General features: G+C 49.1%; 1 protein-coding gene and 4 non-coding genes across 6 annotated transcripts in view; all 5 read right to left on the bottom strand.

The window, feature by feature from the left end:
* Window positions 1-1,804: 1,804 nt before the first annotated feature.
* Window positions 1,805-1,923, bottom strand: LOC116411795. The gene has a single exon (XR_004223361.1). It is a non-coding gene; the product is annotated as a 5S ribosomal RNA (ribosomal RNA).
* Window positions 1,924-2,068: 145 nt separating this feature from the next.
* On the bottom strand, window positions 2,069-2,186 carry LOC116411803. The gene has a single exon (XR_004223369.1). It is a non-coding gene; the product is annotated as a 5S ribosomal RNA (ribosomal RNA).
* Window positions 2,187-2,331: 145 nt separating this feature from the next.
* On the bottom strand, window positions 2,332-2,448 carry LOC116411805. Its single transcript, XR_004223371.1, has one exon. It is a non-coding gene; the product is annotated as a 5S ribosomal RNA (ribosomal RNA).
* A 145-nt stretch (window positions 2,449-2,593) lies between these two features.
* LOC116411804 lies at window positions 2,594-2,711 on the bottom strand. Its single transcript, XR_004223370.1, has one exon. It is a non-coding gene; the product is annotated as a 5S ribosomal RNA (ribosomal RNA).
* Window positions 2,712-13,373: 10,662 nt separating this feature from the next.
* The window catches only part of slc39a4 (solute carrier family 39 (zinc transporter), member 4), a 38,245-nt gene continuing 32,892 nt past the window's right edge, over window positions 13,374-18,726 (bottom strand). For both annotated transcript variants that reach the window (XM_031904508.1, XM_031904509.1), the window contains 3 exons: window positions 15,823-15,975; window positions 15,399-15,586; window positions 13,374-13,651 (listed from right to left, as the gene is read on the bottom strand). In XM_031904508.1, the coding sequence (XP_031760368.1) occupies window positions 13,523-13,651; window positions 15,399-15,586; window positions 15,823-15,975 (470 nt within the window). In that variant the 3' untranslated portion in view covers window positions 13,374-13,522. The remainder of the gene's footprint in view (window positions 13,652-15,398; window positions 15,587-15,822; window positions 15,976-18,726) is intronic.

Raw genomic sequence — 18,726 nt, 5'->3', positions numbered from 1 at the left:
GAACTGTGTGTTATTGTTATTATATTCCCGACAGAACTGTGTGTTATTGTTATTATATTCCCTACAGAACTGGGTGTTATTGTTATTATATTCCCGACAGAACTGTGTGTTATTGTTATTATATTCCCTACAGAACTGTGTGTTATTGTTATTATATTCCATACAGAACTGTGTGTTATTGTTATTATATTCCCGACAGAACTGTGTGTTATTGTTATTATATTCCATACAGAACTGGGTATTATTGTTATTATATTCCCTACAGAACTGTGTGTTATTGTTATTATATTCCCTACAGAACTGGGTATTATTGTTATTATATTCCCTACAGAACTGGGTATTATTGTTATTATATTCCCTACAGAACTGGGTATTATTGTTATTATATTCCCTACAGAACTCTGTGCTTGTGGCATTTCTGTACAATTACAGCTACAAACACACGTTACGGTTCCCTAAGATACAAATAATGATAATAACAAAGTAACAATAAGGATAGAACACAAACCCCCGCACTTACAGTTCCCAATCGCTTTCATGGAGAGACACTCACTTCCGGGTTTGTGTGCAGGCAGCGGCCATGTTTTGCTGATCACATGACTAGCACTTCCTGTGTGACACGGTAGCGGCGGCCATCTTTGTACACCCATTGATTGCCATTCTGTATGGGGGCGGGTTATTAGTCGGTTATTCAGCCCCAGCTGTCTGTATAATGTGTGACCGGCTGCAGGAGTAGTGCTTGTGCCCCTGCTGTATCGGCTTTGTACTGTGCGCAGTAACCAGTAGCTCCAAAACTTGTTAAACTACAACTCCCAGAAGCTGCGGTCATTGCTGTGTCTGTGGGAGTTGTAGTTCTACAACATATGATGAATCTCAGGCAGAAACATCAACTGTAAAGGTGAAGCCTCAGGGGGAGATGTGTCGGTGCTGGAAGCAATGGTGCCCTATCCGGCCCGGCGGGTGTAACACAGGGGAACCATTGGCTTTATACAGAATCCGCTTCTCTCCTGCACTTCCCTACCTCAGGCCTTCCATACGTCCTACTGCCCAGCTCCTCCCCCTGTGACTCTTAAACTGCCCCAGCTCCTCCCCCTGTGACTCTCAAACTGCCCCAGCTCCTCCCCCTGTGACTCTCAAACAGTCCCAGCTCCTCCCCCTGTGACTCTCAAACTGCCCCAGCTCCTCCCCCTGTGACTCTCAAACTGCCCCAGCTCCTCCCCCTGTGACTCTCAAACTGCCCCAGCTCCTCCCCCTGTGACTCTTAAATAGTCCCAGCTCCTCCCCCTGTGACTGTCAAACAGTCCCAGCTCCTCCCCCTGTGACTCTTAAACAGTCCCAGCTCCTCCCCCTGTGACTGTCAAACAGTCCCAGCTCCTCCCCCTGTGACTCTTAAATAGTCCCAGCTCCTCCCCCTGTGACTCTTAAACAGTCCCAGCTCCTCCCCCTGTGACTCTTAAATAGTCCCAGCTCCTCCCCCTGTGACTCTTAAACAGTCCCAGCTCCTCCCCCTGTGACTCTTAAACAGTCCCAGCTCCTCCCCCTGTGACTCTTAAACAGTCCCAGCTCCTCCCCCTGTGACTCTTAAATAGTCCCAGCTCCTCCCCCTGTGACTCTTAAACAGTCCCAGCTCCTCCCCCTGTGACTCTTAAACAGTCCCAGCTCCTCCCCCTGTGACTCTTAAACAGTCCCAGCTCCTCCCCCTGTGACTCTTAAACAGTCCCAGCTCCTCCCCCTGTGACTCTTCAACAGCCCCAGCTCCTCCCCCTGTGACTCTAAAACTGCCCCCAGAATGGCAAAATGCAAAAGCCTACAACACCTGGTATTCCCAGGCGGTCTCCCATCCAGGTACTAACCAAGCCCGTCCCTGCTTAGCTTCCGAGATCAGACGAGATCGGGCGCTTTCAGGGTGGTATGGCCGTAGGCGATGTCTAAGCTGACTTTTCGTCCTCTTAAACATCTCTTAGCCGCTTCTACTCGCTCAAAGGCGCGCTCTCGGGCTCTTCTCAGAATCAATGCAGAAAAGCATAGAGAAGACTGCCTCCTGCTGGTCAGAATGGCAAAATGCAAAAGCCTACAACACCTGGTATTCCCAGGCGGTCTCCCATCCAGGTACTAACCAAGCCCGTCCTGCTTAGCTTCCGAGATCAGACGAGATCGGGCGCTTTCAGGGTGGTATGGCCGTAGGCGATGTCTAAGCTGACTTTTCGTCCTCTTAAACATCTCTTAGCCGCTTCTACTCGCTCAAAGGCGCGCTCTCGGGCTCTTCTCAGAATCAATGCAGAAAAGCATAGAGAAGACTGCCTCCTGCTGGTCAGAATGGCAAAATGCAAAAGCCTACAACACCTGGTATTCCAGGCGGTCTCCCATCCAGGTACTACCAAGCCCGTCCCTGCTTAGCTTCCGAGATCAGACGAGATCGGGCGCTTTCAGGGTGGTATGGCCGTAGGCGATGTCTAAGCTGACTTTTCGTCCTCTTAAACATCTCTTAGCCGCTTCTACTCGCTCAAAGGCGCGCTCTCGGGCTCTTCTCAGAATCAATGCAGAAAAGCATAGAGAAGACTGCCTCCTGCTGGTCAGAATGGCAAAATGCAAAAGCCTACAACACCTGGTATTCCCAGGCGGTCTCCCATCCAGGTACTAACCAAGCCGTCCCTGCTTAGCTTCCGAGATCAGACGAGATCGGGCGCTTTCAGGGTGGTATGGCCGTAGGCGATGTCTAAGCTGACTTTTCGTCCTCTTAAACATCTCTTAGCCGCTTCTACTCGCTCAAAGGCGCGCTCTCGGGCTCTTCTCAGAATCAATGCAGAAAAGCATAGAGAAGACTGCCTCCTGCTGGTCAGAATGGCAAAATGCAAAAGCCTACAACACCTGGTATTCCCAGGCGGTCTCCCATCCAGGTACTAACCAGCACCGTTGCCCCAGGAAGCAGTAGCAAAAAGCCCCGCTGGTGTGACTAGAGCTGTAATTATGGGACCCCCATAAAACTCCTCCGTAAATAAACTGTGTAAGTGACTGTATCTCAGGGTTCAGACTCACTATACTCCCCCCTCTGACACAGCTGGGGATTAACCTGTTGCTGATCAGTTACAATCAGTTGTGACTCCCCAGACCTGTGTGCAGTGCTGCCTTGTCTCTCCCTATTTATTTAGACTTTTTAAGGGGGGGGCATTTGCTGGGGGGGCATTTGCAAGGGTAATTCATTTCAAAGTGATTCGTTTACAAGTGATCTGAATGAGTTTAACAAGGAGTTCAACAAAGGAGAGAGCTACAAGGAGAGGCTGCTGCCCCCCCCCCACCTGATACTGCCGTTCCCTGAAGCTACAAGGCTATAACCCCCCCTGCTAATGGCAAAACTCACCTCATTTCTACTGACTGTATGCATGGTGCTCCCTAAGGCAGTCTCTTCCTCTAACCCCCCTGTTGTCTGTCCAATCTCTATCCACATATCCCCCTCCCCGCTCCCATCTACATACTCCGGCTCCTTCCCCCTCTATAACTACTTGCACCTCTATCCCCCGGTCACTGTCCGTACGCGGAGGCGCTCTCACTATATATCCTCTGGTCAGATCTTCTCACTCATTCTCCTACTGTTACTGGCTGCAGGGGATGTCTCTCCTACTGTTACTGGCTGCAGGGTGTGTCTCTCCTACTGTTACTGGCTGCAGGGGATGTCTCTCCTACTGTCGCTGGCTGTAGGGGATGTCTCCCCAAACCCCAGGCCCTGCCCCATACCTACTTATATTCATCCTTGTTCTTTGGCCCCGATGCCTAAAGCCTGTCGCTCTGCTGTCTCTAACCTTATTCAGGTTCCCACTCTCCCCCCCTCCTGCCTCCCGTTCCCTTGTGCCCCCCATAATGTCCCCCCATAACTAACAAAGCTTCACTAATCCATGATCTGTTCTGCTCTAAACCATCCCATCCCCTCACACTAACACAAACCCGGCTGTTGCAGAATGACACCGGCACTGAAGCTGCGCTCTCTCATTGGGGTCTGTCTCTCTCCCACACCCCCCGGGCCACTGGACACAGTGGGGGAGTTAGAATTCTCCTCCCATTGTCAGTTTGCATCTATTCCTATTCCCCCGGCTTTTTCGTTTAACTCATAGGCTCAAGGCTCTGTACTTAATGTGGGGGTCCCCCAAGGCTCTGTACTTAATGTGGGGGTCCCCCAAGGCTCTGTACTTAATGTGGGGGTCCCCCAAGGCTCTGTACTTGGGCCGTTGTTGTTCTCCCTCTACACGCTGTCTTTGGGAGATCTTATCCATTCATTTGGCTTTAAATCCCATCTGTATGCTGATGTATCCAAATGTATTTCCTGGTCACTCCATTTCAGCATTACAACCGGGAGGCCCCTCCCACCCCGCCTACCAATCAGACTGTCCCTCCCTTAACCAAACCTTTAAGTATACCTGTAGGTTCCCACCTACCTTGTCTTTTTTCTTTCTGTCCTGTCTACACTGTCAGGGTCTCTACCAGCTGGGTATGTTCCTTGAGTAGCACAAAATGCTTCTTGGGTGAGTTAGGCAGAGTGCTCCCGTCTCCCTTGTGTTTGCCTTTAGTCATACTATCCCGGCTGCACATCAAGTCCTGAGGTTGGGGCATGAGTGACTCTTTGATGCTGCTCGTATCACGGGATCCTTCTTCCTACTTGGGGCGGGTGCCTCCTCCCCAGGGCAGCTGGTTTCGGCCATTTTGGTTAAGGGGGATCTTTCCTCTCGATCGCTTCTTCCTGTTTCGGCGTGCGTTCCAAAGGGCGGAAGCAGTGTCGGACTGGCCCACCAGGATACCAGGAAAACTCCCGGTGGGCCCAGGTGTCAGTGGGCCCTCTTGCTTCTAATTATTTAGCCCTATTTCTGTATAGGAACAAGGAAGCTTTATAGATGGAAGAATAGAGTATTGTATGTAGAGAAAAGAGACTAGAATAATAAAGAGTTTGAGTGAGGAGAGGAGGAACTAAAGTTTAGAGAGTGGGCCCATGGTTCAGGGTTTTCTGGTGGGCCCCTGGCATCTCAGTCCGACACTGGGCGGAAGTTCCGAAGGGCGGAAGTTTGCCGCTTCCGGTTTGTGTTTTTTTAAACTTTGGCGCGCTTGGCGCTCGTGCTGCCTTCTGTCCTTTCCTGAAGGAGTTCCCTCCTCCGTCCCTGAGACTCTCTTCTCGTCTAGGTAGTAGGTCATTTTGGGCTCAGTGTATTTTTCTTTTGTGAGGTTCTCTCAGCCTTCTTTTTTATTTATTTATTCTATCTTTCTCATTTTGTTTTTTGGTAGCTTGCCAGAAGATGGTCCGCCAAAAAAGCGTAAAGGCAATTCCAAAGCTCCATCCTCTTCTAAATGTGTAGGCTGCTTCAACGCTCCACTTCCGGGGAAAAAGTTTTGTAGTTTGCAAGACTTCTACTGCTCCATCTGTAGATCCTGAGGCTTCCTTCTCTGCTGGAACTCGAGTCTGGGGAGAGATCTCTTCTGAGGACTCTTCTGATGAAGATTGTTTATCCCCTTCATTTCCTTCTGAGGATCTCTTGGATTCGGATAAGGACTCTGAGGGGGCCAGGGATTCCTTCGATTTGTCTTTAGTCTCCCCTTTAATTAAGGCAGTCAAGCTGGCCCTAGGAGTTGATCAAGAGACAGAGGGGTAAATTACTCGCAAAGTTTTGCCTACTCCAGTCAAGAATCGACAGGCCTTTCCTCTGTTTCAGGAGGTTTCAGATCTCATCAAGGCAGAATGGCAGAGAGCTGCTAAAAAAGTCTCTTTTGTCTCTTAGGGAACTACATTTTCTAAACTCTATCCGTTCAAAGATTCTGAAGTTAAAGATTGGGTCACAGTTCCCTCGGTTGATCCGGCTGTAATTTATCTTACTAAGAAGACAACTCTTCCCATTGATGACTGTTCTGCTCTTAGGGTTCCTATGGACAGACGGAGTCTTAGAAAGAGACCTTAGAAAGAGTTTTTTGGTGGCAGGGGCAGCTTGCAAGCCTGCTGTGGCCTTAATCTCAGTAGCCAAAGCCATATCTTTTTGGATTGATGGCATAGATAAAACCTTGATGGAAGGAGCGGATGTTAAAGAAATCTCTTCTATTCTGGCGGAGTTAAAGTTGGCTGCAGGATTTATCTTGGAAGGTGCTGTTGACCTCACTAGGCTGGCAGCTCGGTCCATGGCCATTTCAGTTTCTTCACGGTGAGCCCTTTGGCTCAGATCTTGGGCAGCTGATGTGTCTTCTAAAATGAGTCTCTGCACTCTTCCCTTTGAGAGTCTTCGTCTTTTTGGGCCAAAACTGGATGAGGTCATATCTAAGGTTTTCGGGGGTAAAGAGTCTTTTCTTGCCTCAGGAAAAGAAGAAGCAGAGAGCGGCTCCTTTTAGAAATCCCAGTTTTCATGGGTCATCTAGAACCAGACCATCTCATCAATCTTCCAATGCTGCGGGGGAGAGTTCCAAGCCTTTTGTCTGGAAAAGGGGCCAAGCTGTTTTTCCCAAAGGAGAGAAGTCTAGATCTTCCCAGTCTTTCAAGAAGCCTTCCTGACTATCCAACAGATATCGGTGAAGTTGGGGCCAAGCTAGGGGGGTTCCTGCACATCTGGCTTTCCTCCATCTCAGATCATTGGGTTCTGGATGTGTTAAGAAGAGGCTATCATCTGGAATTTGCTTCTCTTCTGACCATTTTGTAGTTTCATCCCTTCCCAACTCAGTAGAAAAGAGAGGTTTTGTCTCATTGCGTCCATTGGCTAGTCAAAGAGAGGACTATTGTTCCAGTCCCATTGGAGGAGCAGGGGAAGGGGGTCTATTCTGTCCTGTTCCTAGTGAGGAAGGTTTCAGGAGGTTGGAGACCCATCTTGGACTTAAAGTCCATCAACAAGCATCTGAACATCCAGAAGTTCAAGATGGAGTCCATCTTCTCCATAATCTCAGCCATTTTACCCGGAGACTGGCTCCTTTCCATCGATCTGAGAGATGCGTATCTTCATATTCCAGTGTCTTGGGCTCATCAGCGCTTCCTACGTTTCTGCATCGCAGGAAAGCATTTCCAGTTCCGTTGCCTTCCGTTTGGCCTGTCGACGGTGCCAAGAGTTTTTTCCAAAGTTCTGGTCACCTTGATAGCAGTTTTAAGGATGGAAGGTATCTCCATTTGGCACTCGACGATATCCTTCTCTCAGCAAGGAGCAGAGAGGTCTTGCTACTTCATCGAGTCATTCATTTTCTGGGGGCCCATGGTTGGCTCCTGAACTGGGAAAAGAGTCAGCTAGTTCCGTCTCAGTCCCTGATCTACTTGGGAGCCCGGTTCAACACCATTGAGGGCTCGGTCTCTCTGCCTCCCCAAAAGATCTCAGCCCTCATCAATTTGGCAAGTACTTTTGTGCAAATGGAGCAAGTTCCAGCAAGAGAACTGATGTCTCTTTTGGTCTCCATGGCGTCCACTATCCCAGTCACCAGGTGGGCTCATTGGCACATGAGGCCGGCTCAGTGCCTCTTTCTGAGCCAGTGGAACAGGTTCAGGAAGGATTGGAATCAGCCAATTCTGCTTTCTCAGCCCTTCAAGGCCTCAATTCACTGGTGACTTTCCAAGGAGAATCTGGAGTGAGGGATGCCTCTCTTTCAGCCAAGGTGAAGGGTCTTAGTCACGGATGCTTCCACCCTGGGCTGGGGTGCTGTAATAAATAAACACTTACCAGCGCGGCGGGGACGCCCGCAGCGCTGCCATCGGCGGGGACGCCCGCCGCGCCGTTCTCCCTCTGCGCCGGCTCCTTCCTAAGCGCGCGCACTTCCGCAATTTAAAGGCGCATGCACGCTGGCGTCATGACGTCAGCGCGCAATGGCGCGAAATTCAAACTATTTAAAGGGATTTTTGTTTACATTCGGTGCCCGTGATAGCATTTGATTCCTGGTGCCTTCCTGAGCCTTGTGCGTTCCTGTTCCTGTATTCCTGCTAGTAATTCTCCTGTTTTGACCCAGCCTGCTCCTGACTATTCTGAAATCTGTAACCTGACTTCGGCTAGTACTTTTGACTCCGATTTTGCCTATCCCGCTGCTTGATTATCTGGTTGACCCTTGCCTGTCTGACGATCCCTGTTTTCCGCCTGCCTCGACCCAGCCTGCCTGACGACAAACTTGCTTAACCCTATTTGTACCGTGATCTTCGGGCTAACTGACTTTATCTACAGTCGTGCCCCTTTGCTTGCCAGAACTCCTTGCCTTGTTCCCCTCGTTAAGTCCAGGTGGCATCCGAGTAGCTGAGGGCTCCTCCCGAAGCCAAAGGCGGTCACAATACTGGTGAAGCCGAGCCGAGACCAGGGAACTTGGCATCAGTTCTGGTTTAGGGTGCCGACCGTGACAGGTGCCCACTTAGGCTCGGAGTGGGTGCAGGAGAAGTGGTCCGTCAGACAGTTGGGAGTTCCATCCAATGTCCTGGAGATCAGAGCAGCGAGGCTGGCCCTCCAGTCCTTCTCTCAGACCCTCCAGGGTTCCTCGGTCAGGCTGTTGATAGACAACACATCGGCTGAGTTGGAACTCTGTCTCAAGTCACGAATGGTCTCTGAATCATCAGGTCTTTCAGGAACTGATGGAGAGATGGGGTCCTCTACAGATCGACCTCATGGCAACTCATTGCAACTCCCAGCTTCTGAAGTTTTTCTCCAGGAGTTCTTGCCCAGGGGCATTGGGCACGGATGCTCTTCTGCAGGATTGGCATTTCAGTCTAGCTTATGCCTTTCCTCCTTTTCCTCTGATTTCCAGAATCCACCTGAAGATCATTCAGGAGAGGGTGGAGCTGGTCTTAATAGCCCCGAACTGGCCTCGCAGACCCTGGTACCCACTACTCCTGAAGTTGGCAACTACTCCTCCCTGGCCCCTCCCCAGGAGGAGAGACCTGTTGAATCAGGGACCTCTTCCATCCAAATCCATCCGCTCTGTCCCTTCAGGCTTGGAGGTTGAGCGCAAAAGACTTTCGGAGCTAGGTTTCTCTCAGTGTGTAGTAGACACCTTGTTAAAGGCTAGGAAGCCTTCTATATCAGCAGCTTACTAATCTGGGAAAGATTTATCCTTTGGAAATTTCAGAATGATTTGCCGATGGAAGAGGTCTCTCTTTCCCAAGTTCTAAGCTTTTTGCAAGAGGGCCTGGACAAGGGATTGCAATATAGAACCCTCAAGGTTCATGTTTCTGCCTTGTCTGGGAGATCTTGGGCCGAAGACTCCATGATCAAGAGATTCTTTCTGGCAGTTCTCAAAGTCCGACCTCCAGAAGCTAAGTCTCCTCCCATGTGGAGTTTACCGTTGGTGTTAAAGGCCTTATCCAAGTCACCTTTTGAACCTTTAGAGTCAGTCTCCAATTGGCTCCTCACGTTAAAGACTCTGTTTTTGGTAGCCATAGCCTCGGCATGTAGAGTGGGGGAGTTGCAGGCTCTTTCATGCAGTCCAGGCCATATCTCCTTTCTCCATGACAGAGTCATTTTGAAGCCAGTTAAGTCATTCCTGCCCAAGGTTGCCTCGACGTTCCATCTCAAGAGGGAAATTTTCTTGCCTGTTTTTCCTTCGGATTTGCAGAATATGGAGGAGTTACAGAAAATTTCTCAAGGCAAGCTAGCTCCAGAGGGTTTAAAGGCACACTCGACTAGGGCTGTTTCAGCTTCCTGGGCGGCTTGGGCTGAGGTTCCTCCGGCACAGATTTGTGAGGTGGCCTCATGGTCATCAGCCAGGGCCTTCATCAGACCCTATCAGCTTGACTTGTCTGAATCTAGTAGTCATGCATTTGCTTCAGGATGTCATCTTGCCTTCTCTTCATTAAATTAATTGTAGTCACTTTAAGTCTCTGTGAGTTTTTCCCATCCTATTTGGCGTGCAGCATGGCTTGGTACATCCAGTTGTAATGCTGATATGGAGTGACCAGGAAAAGGGAGAATTGTTAGGTGGGTACCTACAGGTATACTTATAGGTTTGGTTAAGGGAGGGACAGTCTGATTGGTAGGCGGGGTGGGAGGGGCCTCCCGGTTGCAATGCTGATATGGAGAGTGACCAGGAAAGGAGAATCATGGTAAGTATGAAAACAATTCTCCCATTTTTCGACCCCTTCATTAACAGTTGAAACTGAGACTCGAATCTCTAACTGCCCCCTGGCTATCTCTAACTGCCTCCTGGCTATCTCTAACTGCCTCCTAGCTATCTCTAACTGCCTCCTGGCTATCTCTAACTGCCTCCTAGCTATCTCTAACTGCAATCTGGCTATCTCTAACTGCCTCCTGGCTATCTCTAATTGGATGAACCAACGCCACCTCGTTGAACTGAACCTAACAAAAACTGAACTAATGATCTTTCCGCCTAAGCCTGGTCCTACCCCCCCTTCTCTATCTCTATTGTTGGTACCCTCATCAACCCTGTCATTCGGCGCGTTGTTTGGGGGGGATCTTTGACTCCAGTCTCTCCTTCTCTGACCATACTAACTTCACTGTCAAAACCTGTCACTTTTTCTTACACAATATTGCCAAAATCCGTCCCTTTCTTTCTACTGTAACAGCTAGGCTGCTCATGCATGCTCTCATCCTATCCCGACTGGGCTACTGTAACCTGCTACTAACCGGCCTTCCTAACTCCCATCTTTCCCCCCTACAGTCTATATTAAACACTAGTGCCAGAATTCCCGCAGTGAGCACCAAGCATTTGGGTTTTTGCTGTGCTGCCACCATTAATGTGGGTATGGTCTTAAAAGCTCTTGTGATAATATGGGTGTGGTTTGAAGTGGGTGTGGTTTAAAACTGGCTTCCATTAGCGGCCCTCCACTATGTATGCTAGAGAAATACCGGCCACAGAAATTTCGACAACACTGTCATAGATGATAGGCCTGTGGGGATCCTCTAGATTCCCTTTCTCATAGATGATAGGCCTGTATGGATTCACTAGATTCCCTTTCTCATAGATGATAGGCCTGTATGGATTCACTAGATTCCCTTTCTCATGGATGATGGGCATGTATGGATCCACTAGATTCCCTTTCTCATAGATGATAGGCTTGTATGGATCCACTAGATTCCCTTTCTCATAGATGATAGGCCTGTATGGATCCACTAGATTCCCTTTCTCATAGATGATAGGCCTGTATGGTCCCACTAGATTCCCTTTCTCATAGATGATAGGCCTGTATGGATTCACTAGATTCCCTTTCTCATAGATTATAAGTCTGTATGGATTCACTAGATTCCCTTTCTCATAGATGATAGGCCTGTATGGATCCACTAGATTCCCTTTCTTATAGATTATAGGCCTGTATGGATTCACTAGATTCCCTTTCTCATAGATGATAGGCCTGTATGGATTCACTAGATTCCCTTTCTCATAGATGATAGGCCTGTATGGTCCCACTAGATTCCCTTTCTCATAGATTATAGGTCTGTATGGATTCACTAGATTCCCTTTCTCATAGATGATAGGTCTGTATGGATCCACTAGATTCCCTTTCTCATAGATGATAGGCCTGTATGGTCCCACTAGATTCCCTTTCTCATAGATGATAGGCCTGTATGGTCCCACTAGATTCCCTTTCTCATAGATTATAGGCCTGTATGGATTCACTAGATTCCCTTTCTCATAGATTATAGGCCTGTATGGATCCACTAGATTCCCTTTCTCATAGATGATAGGCCTGTATGGATCCACTAGATTCCCTTTCTCATAGATTATAGGCCTGTATGGATCCACTAGATTCCCTTTCTCATAGATGATAGGCCTGTATGGTCCCACTAGATTCCCTTTCTCATAGATTATAGGTCTGTATGGATTCACTAGATTCCCTTTCTCATAGATGATAGGCCTGTATGGTCCCACTAGATTCCCTTTCTCATAGATTATAGGCCTGTATGGATTCACTAGATTCCCTTTCTCATAGATTATAGGCCTGTATGGATCCACTAGATTCCCTTTCTCATAGATGATAGGCCTGTATGGATCCACTAGATTCCCTTTCTCATAGATTATAGGCCTGTATGGATCCACTAGATTCCCTTTCTCATAGATGATAGGCCTGTATGGTCCCACTAGATTCCCTTTCTCATAGATTATAGGTCTGTATGGATTCACTAGATTCCCTTTCTCATAGATTATAGGTCTGTATGGTCCCACTAGATTCCCTTTCTCATAGATGATAGGCCTGTATGGTCCCACTAGATTCCCTTTCTCATAGATGATAGGCCTGTATGGTCCCACTAGATTCCCTTTCTCATAGATTATAGGCCTGTATGGATCCACTAGATTCCCTTTCTCATAGATTATAGGCCTGTATGGATTCACTAGATTCCCTTTCTCATAGATTATAGGTCTGTATGGATTCACTAGATTCCCTTTCTCATAGATTATAGTTGTATGGATCCACTAGATTCCCTTTCTCATAGATTATAGGCCTGTATGGATTCACTAGATTCCCTTTCTCATAGATGATAGGCCTGTATGGATTCACTAGATTCCCTTTCTCATAGATGATAGGCCTGTATGGTCCCACTAGATTCCCTTTCTCATAGATTATAGGTCTGTATGGATTCACTAGATTCCCTTTCTCATAGATGATAGGCCTGTATGGATCCACTAGATTCCCTTTCTCATAGATGATAGGCCTGTATGGATCCACTAGATTCCCTTTCTCATAGATTATAATGGGGGAAAGGACCCAAAGAGGACACTGTGACGTCAGGGTGTCCCCTATGCCTGACATGGACAGGGACTTGTGGGGCGACTCCACCTGTGCCAACTCAGTGCTGCTCGGGGCAGTGGGTATGGCAGTACCAGAACCCACATTTGGCTTGTGTGACCCCAGTCTGCACATTTTCACCTCTCATTTAATCAATTAAAGGCAAAGTAAGCATCATTTTGTATACAAGTCTTTTGTTACTGCGATACATGCCTACAGGCGCTGAAGGAGGAGTTTTATCTCTGGGTCCAGCTGTACCAGGAAATGGCACAGGAGCCCGACCCAATTCATCACGGTGCTTCAGTACCAGCAGCGGCACCAGTCTCCCCCAGTAACCCGTCCCTCCCCTGGGGAATCTATTGTGCAGCCCACCATTCAGGGGGCTCCTGTCATCTTTATGTCAGAACATTTGTGATTAGGAACATTCAACAATCATTTCTTTATTGAAACTTAAAGAAAATTCTGTCTCTGGTGAGGTTTTCAGTTCCAGCCCGAAACCCGAGACTTTGTTCTGTTAGTTGCCCAACTGGGCACATAGTGGCGCCGCTCTGCCCCTCACTGAAATGGACTCTTTGGTTCTTTCCCAAAGGAAAGCAAAACAGGGGGAGGCTTTGGACCTCAACTTAGATCTACAGAACCCCCCGGCAGTCTACAGAGAGATACCTCCCCAAGGACCCAGCACAAATCTCCTGACCCATTTGGTTTTTGGATCACAAAAGAAGTCTGAGAGCAAGTTTAATGGAACACGGTTTCATTCTTTCCCAATAAAGACTTAGAATAGAATGTTCTTTGGACAATCCGGCTTTGTCTTCAGGTAGGAGATACCCGGGAAGGTCAGAACCAATGTTCTGAGGCAGATTGGTGACCTCACAGGGCAATATTGTCCTCATAAAGTGATAAAATCAGGAGGATTACCCAGCCCAAAAGAATCCCCAGATTATGGAGAAAGAAGAGGATCCAGGGTCTGTGGAGCTTCACATTCATCATGGCGGGAAGCTGAAAGGCAAGAACCCGGGTCATTTATACAAAGAGAGGGACCGTGGTATCATATCCTTCACATATACTCACTGGGGTGGGTCCTTTGTCTGCTTTCTCTACAGAACCCTAACCTTATAGGCCTGCACCTAACATCACCCCAACACACACAGACCAGCACCCTAACATCACCCCAACACACACAGGCCAGCACCCTAACATCACCCCGGCATACACAGACCAGCACCCTAACATCACCCCAACACACACAGACCAGCACCCTAACATCACCCCAGCACACACGGGCTAGCACCCTAACATCACCCTGGCACACAAGACACCCCTCACTCCCATCATGCCACACTGTTACAATTCTTCCTGGTGAATAAGGAGGAGGTACCTTCCCTTGATCCAATCCGGGCACATCTCGCCCACCACGTGTCCAGCACTTCTGTCTCCCTTTCCCCACTGGGATCCCCCTTCCAAAGACCCTCCCTTGATCCCCTCCCAGTTACCACCCTTTCTCATGTTCTCTTTATAACCACTTAACCCACTTTCTCTCTTCTAAACCTCTTCCTGACCCACTGCATTCAACTGAGGTGGTGCTGCCCAAAGTCTCCAATGACCTTCTGTCTGGCAAGTCTATAGGGGAATTATCCATACTGACCTTGTGTTTGAGGTGATACAAAGAGAGAATTAGGGCAACATTGTGGTACAGTGATGATACAAAGAGAGAATTAAAGAGAGCTATTGGGGTACAGTGATGATACAAAGAAAGAATTAGAGAGGTCCGTTGGGGTACAGTGATGATATAGAGAGGTATACTGGGATACGGTTATAATATAGAGAGGTATATTGGGGTACAGTGATGACACAAAGAGAGAATTAGAGAGGGTTGTTGGGGTACAGTGATGATACAAAGAGAGAATTAGAGAGGTCCGTTGAGGTACAGTGATGATATAGAGAGGTATACTGGGATAAGGTGATAATATAGAGAGGTATATTGGGGTACAGTGATGATACAAAGAGAGAATTAGAGAGGGCCATTGGGGTACAGCAATGATACAAAGAAAGAATTAGAGAGGGTTGTTGGGGTACAGTGATGATACAAAGAGAGAATTAGAGAGGGCCATTGGGGTACAGTGATGATACAAAGAAAGAATTAGAGAGGTCCATTGGGGTACGGTGATAATATAGAGAGGTATATTGGGGTACAGTGATGATACAAAGAGAGAATTAGAGAGGGCTGTTGGGGTACAGTGATCATACAAAGAGAGAATTAGAGAGGGCCATTGGGGTATAGCGATGATACAAAGAGAGAATTAGAGAGGGCCATTGGGGTACAGCGATGATACAAAGAGAGAATTAGAGAGGGCTGTTGGGGTACAGCGATGATACAAAGAGAGAATTAGAGAGGGCCATTGGGGTACAGGGATGATATAGAGAGGTATACTGGGGTACAGTGATGATATAGAGAGGTATACTGGGGTACAGTGATGATATAGAGAGGTATACTGGGGTACAGTGATGATATAGAGAGGTATACTGGGGTACAGGGATGATATAGAGAGGGCCATTGGGGTACAGGGATGATATAGAGAGGTATACTGGGGTACAGTGATGATATAGAGAGGTATACTGGGGTACAGTGATGATATAGAGAGGTATACTGGGGTACAGTGATGATATAGAGAGGTATACTGGGGTACAGTGATGATATAGAGAGGTATACTGGGGTACAGTTATGATAAGAAGAGGGTGGTCTCACCATATCTGCCAGAGCAACATAGAGGAAGAGGCCGGTGGCTACAGTGAAGATCCACTGCTGGACGGCTTCATCGGCCGAGATGGACAGCGAGATGTACAGGCCAATGAATGCGGTGAGGGCACTGGAGAAGTTCAGGAGTAGAGCCCAACGCACCCGGAGACCGGCATGGAGAAGGGCAGCAAAATCACCTGGGGGCAGGGAGTCACTTGTCATTGCAAACCCCCAGAACAACTTAGCCCTTAGCCCCCCCATCCTTCCCCATATTTCCTTTCTCTCTGCATCTCTGTGTCACCCTGCAGTGGGAGGGTGCAGACTCCATATCCCATGGTTCCCCTTGTCTCCCTGCACTGGGAATGGGAGAGTCACAGATTCTTACATCCTATCGTTCCATTCTATCTAGGCCAGCGTACAGGGTGAGACATACCAAGTTCGTGGGGGAGTTCGTGGCATAAAACAGCCAGAGATGTCGCCAATCCAGTTTTCCAAGAGGTGGAGAATGCAGCTCCTATAGCCAAACCATCGGCAAAGTTATGAATGGCGTCTCCAATGGTGATCATGTAGGGGATCATCTGCAGCTCTGGATCAATGAAAAGAGACATCACATGGTGAGAGTGAGTAGTTTGTCTCCAACAGAGACTGCTGGCGAGACCCTAAGATACTTGGATCCACAAATCATCCACCAGCATTGCCCTCTACCTTAGTTCCCCTTTAGGGCTTTTCCTTTTTGAAGGCCAAAACGAGGCTTTTTTTTATCATGTGGGTCCATTGACTTATAAAGTATATGTTCTTATCATGGGGGTCCATTGCCACAGGTGCCACAGTGTAACCCACAGCCAGAAGGTGCCACAGTGTAACCCACGGCCAGAAGGTGCCATAGTGTAACCCACGGCCAGAAGGTGCCACAGTGTTACCCACGGCCAGAAGGTGCCACAGTGTAACCCACGGCCAGAAGGTGCCACAGTGTAACCCACGGCCAGAAGGTGCCACAGTGTAACCCACAGCCAGAAGGTGCCATAGTGTTACCCACGGCCAGAAGGTGCCACAGTGTAACCCACAGCCAGAAGGTGCCATAGTGTTACCCACTGCCAGAAGGTGCCACAGTGTAACCCACGGCCAGAAGGTGCCACAGTGTAACCCACGGCCAGAAGGTGCCACAGTGTAACCCACGGCCAGAAGGTGCCACAGTGTAACCCACGGCCAGAAGGTGCCACAGTGTAACCCACGGCCAGAAGGTGCCACAGTGTAACCCACGGCCAGAAGGTGCCACAGTGTAACCCACGGCCAGAAGGTGCCACAGTGTAACCCACGGCCAGAAGGTGCCACAGTGTTACCCACGGCTAGAAGGTGCCACAGTGTAACCCACGGCCAGAAGGTGCCACAGTGTAACCCACGGCCAGAAGGTGCCACAGGGTTACCCACAGCCAGAAGGTGCCACAGTGTTACCCACGACCAGAAGGTGCCACAATGTAACCCACGGCCAGAAGGTTCCACAGTGTTACCCACGGCCAGAAGGTGCCACAATGTAACCCACGGCCAGAAGGTTCCACAGTGTAACCCACGGCCAGAAGGTGCCACAGTGTAACCACGGCCAGAAGGTTCCACAGTGTAACCCACGGCCAGAAGGTGCCACAGTGTAACCCACGGCCAGAAGGTGCCACAGGGTTACCCACAGCCAGAAGGTTCCACAGTGTAACCCACGGCCAGAAGGTGCCACAGTGTAACCCACGGCCAGAAGGTGCCACAGTGTAACCCACGGCCAGAAGGTTCCACAGTGTAACCCACGGCCAGAAGGTGCCACAGTGTTACCCACGGCCAGAAGGTGCCACAGTGTAACCCACAGCCAGAAGGTGCCACAGTGTAACCCACGGCCTGAAGGTGCCACAGTGTTACCCACGGCCAGAAGGTGCCACAATGTAACCCACTGCCAGAAGGTGCCACAGTGTAACCCACGGCCAGAAGGTGCCACAGTGTAACCCACGGCCAGAAGGTGCCACAGTGTAACCCACGGCCAGAAGGGGGCCACAGTGTAACCCACGGCCAGAAGGGGCCACAGTGTAACCCACGGCCAGAAGGTGCCACAGTGTAACCCACGGCCAGAAGGTGCCACAGTGTAACCCACGGCCAGAAGGTGCCACAGTGTAACCCACGGCCAGAAGGTGCCACAGTGTAACCCACGGCCAGAAGGTGCTACAGTGTAACCCACGGCCAGAAGATGGTGCAATTTCTCCAATTAAAGGAACAGTAACACCAAAAAATGAAAGAGCTTTAAAGTAATAAAAATATAATGCACTGTTGCCCTGCACTGGTAAAACTGGTGTGTTTGCTATAGTAACACTACTATAATTGATATAATAATCTGCTGTGTAGCCCCGGGGGCAGCCGTTCCTGCACTGGTAAAAGTTGTGTGTTTGCTACAGAAACCCTACTATAGTTTATATAAATACCCCGCTGTGTAGCCCCGGGGGCAGCCATTCCTGCACCGGTACAGCTGGGGTGTTTGCTACAGAAACCCTACTATAGTTTATATAAATACCCCGCTGTGTAGCCCCGGGGGCAGCCGTTCCTGCACTGGTACAGCTGGGGTGTTTGCTACAGAAACCCTACTATAGTTTATATAAATACCCCGCTGTGTAGCCCCGGGGGCAGCCATTCCTGCACTGGTACAGCTGGGGTGTTTGCTACAGAAACCCTACTATAGTTTATATAAATACCCCGCTGTGTAGCCCCGGGGCAGCCATTCCTGCACCGGGTACAGCTGGGGTGTTTGCTACAGAAACCCTACTATAGTTTATATAATACCCCGCTGTGTAGCCCCGGGGGCAGCCGTTCCTGCACTGGTACAGCTGGGGTGTTTGCTACAGAAACCCTACTATAGTTTATATAAATACCCCGCTGTGTAGCCCCGGGGGCAGCCGTTCCTGCACTGGTACAGCTGGGGTGTTTGCTACAGAAACCCTACTATAGTTTATATAAATACCCCGCTGTGTAGCCCCGGGGGCAGCCGTTCCTGCACTGGTACAGCTGGGGTGTTTGCTACAGAAACCCTACTATAGTTTATATAAATACCCCGCTGTGTAGCCCCGGGGGCAGCCGTTCCTGCACTGGTACAGCTGGGGTGTTTGCTACAGAAACCCTACTATAGTTTATATAAATACCCCGCTGTGTAGCCCCGGGGGCAGCCATTCCTGCACTGGTACAGCTGGGGTGTTTGCTACAGAAACCCTACTATAGTTTATATAAATACCCCGCTGTGTAGCCCCGGGGGCAGCCATTCCTGCACCGGTACAGCTGGGGTGTTTGCTACAGAAACCCTACTATAGTTTATATA

This window comes from Xenopus tropicalis, chromosome 6 (genome assembly GCF_000004195.4).
Source record: "Xenopus tropicalis strain Nigerian chromosome 6, UCB_Xtro_10.0, whole genome shotgun sequence".
Lineage (NCBI taxonomy): Eukaryota > Metazoa > Chordata > Amphibia > Anura > Pipidae > Xenopus > Xenopus tropicalis.
The sequence above is the reverse complement of the archived record's forward strand: the minus strand, read 5'-3'. Positions and strand labels throughout refer to the sequence as shown.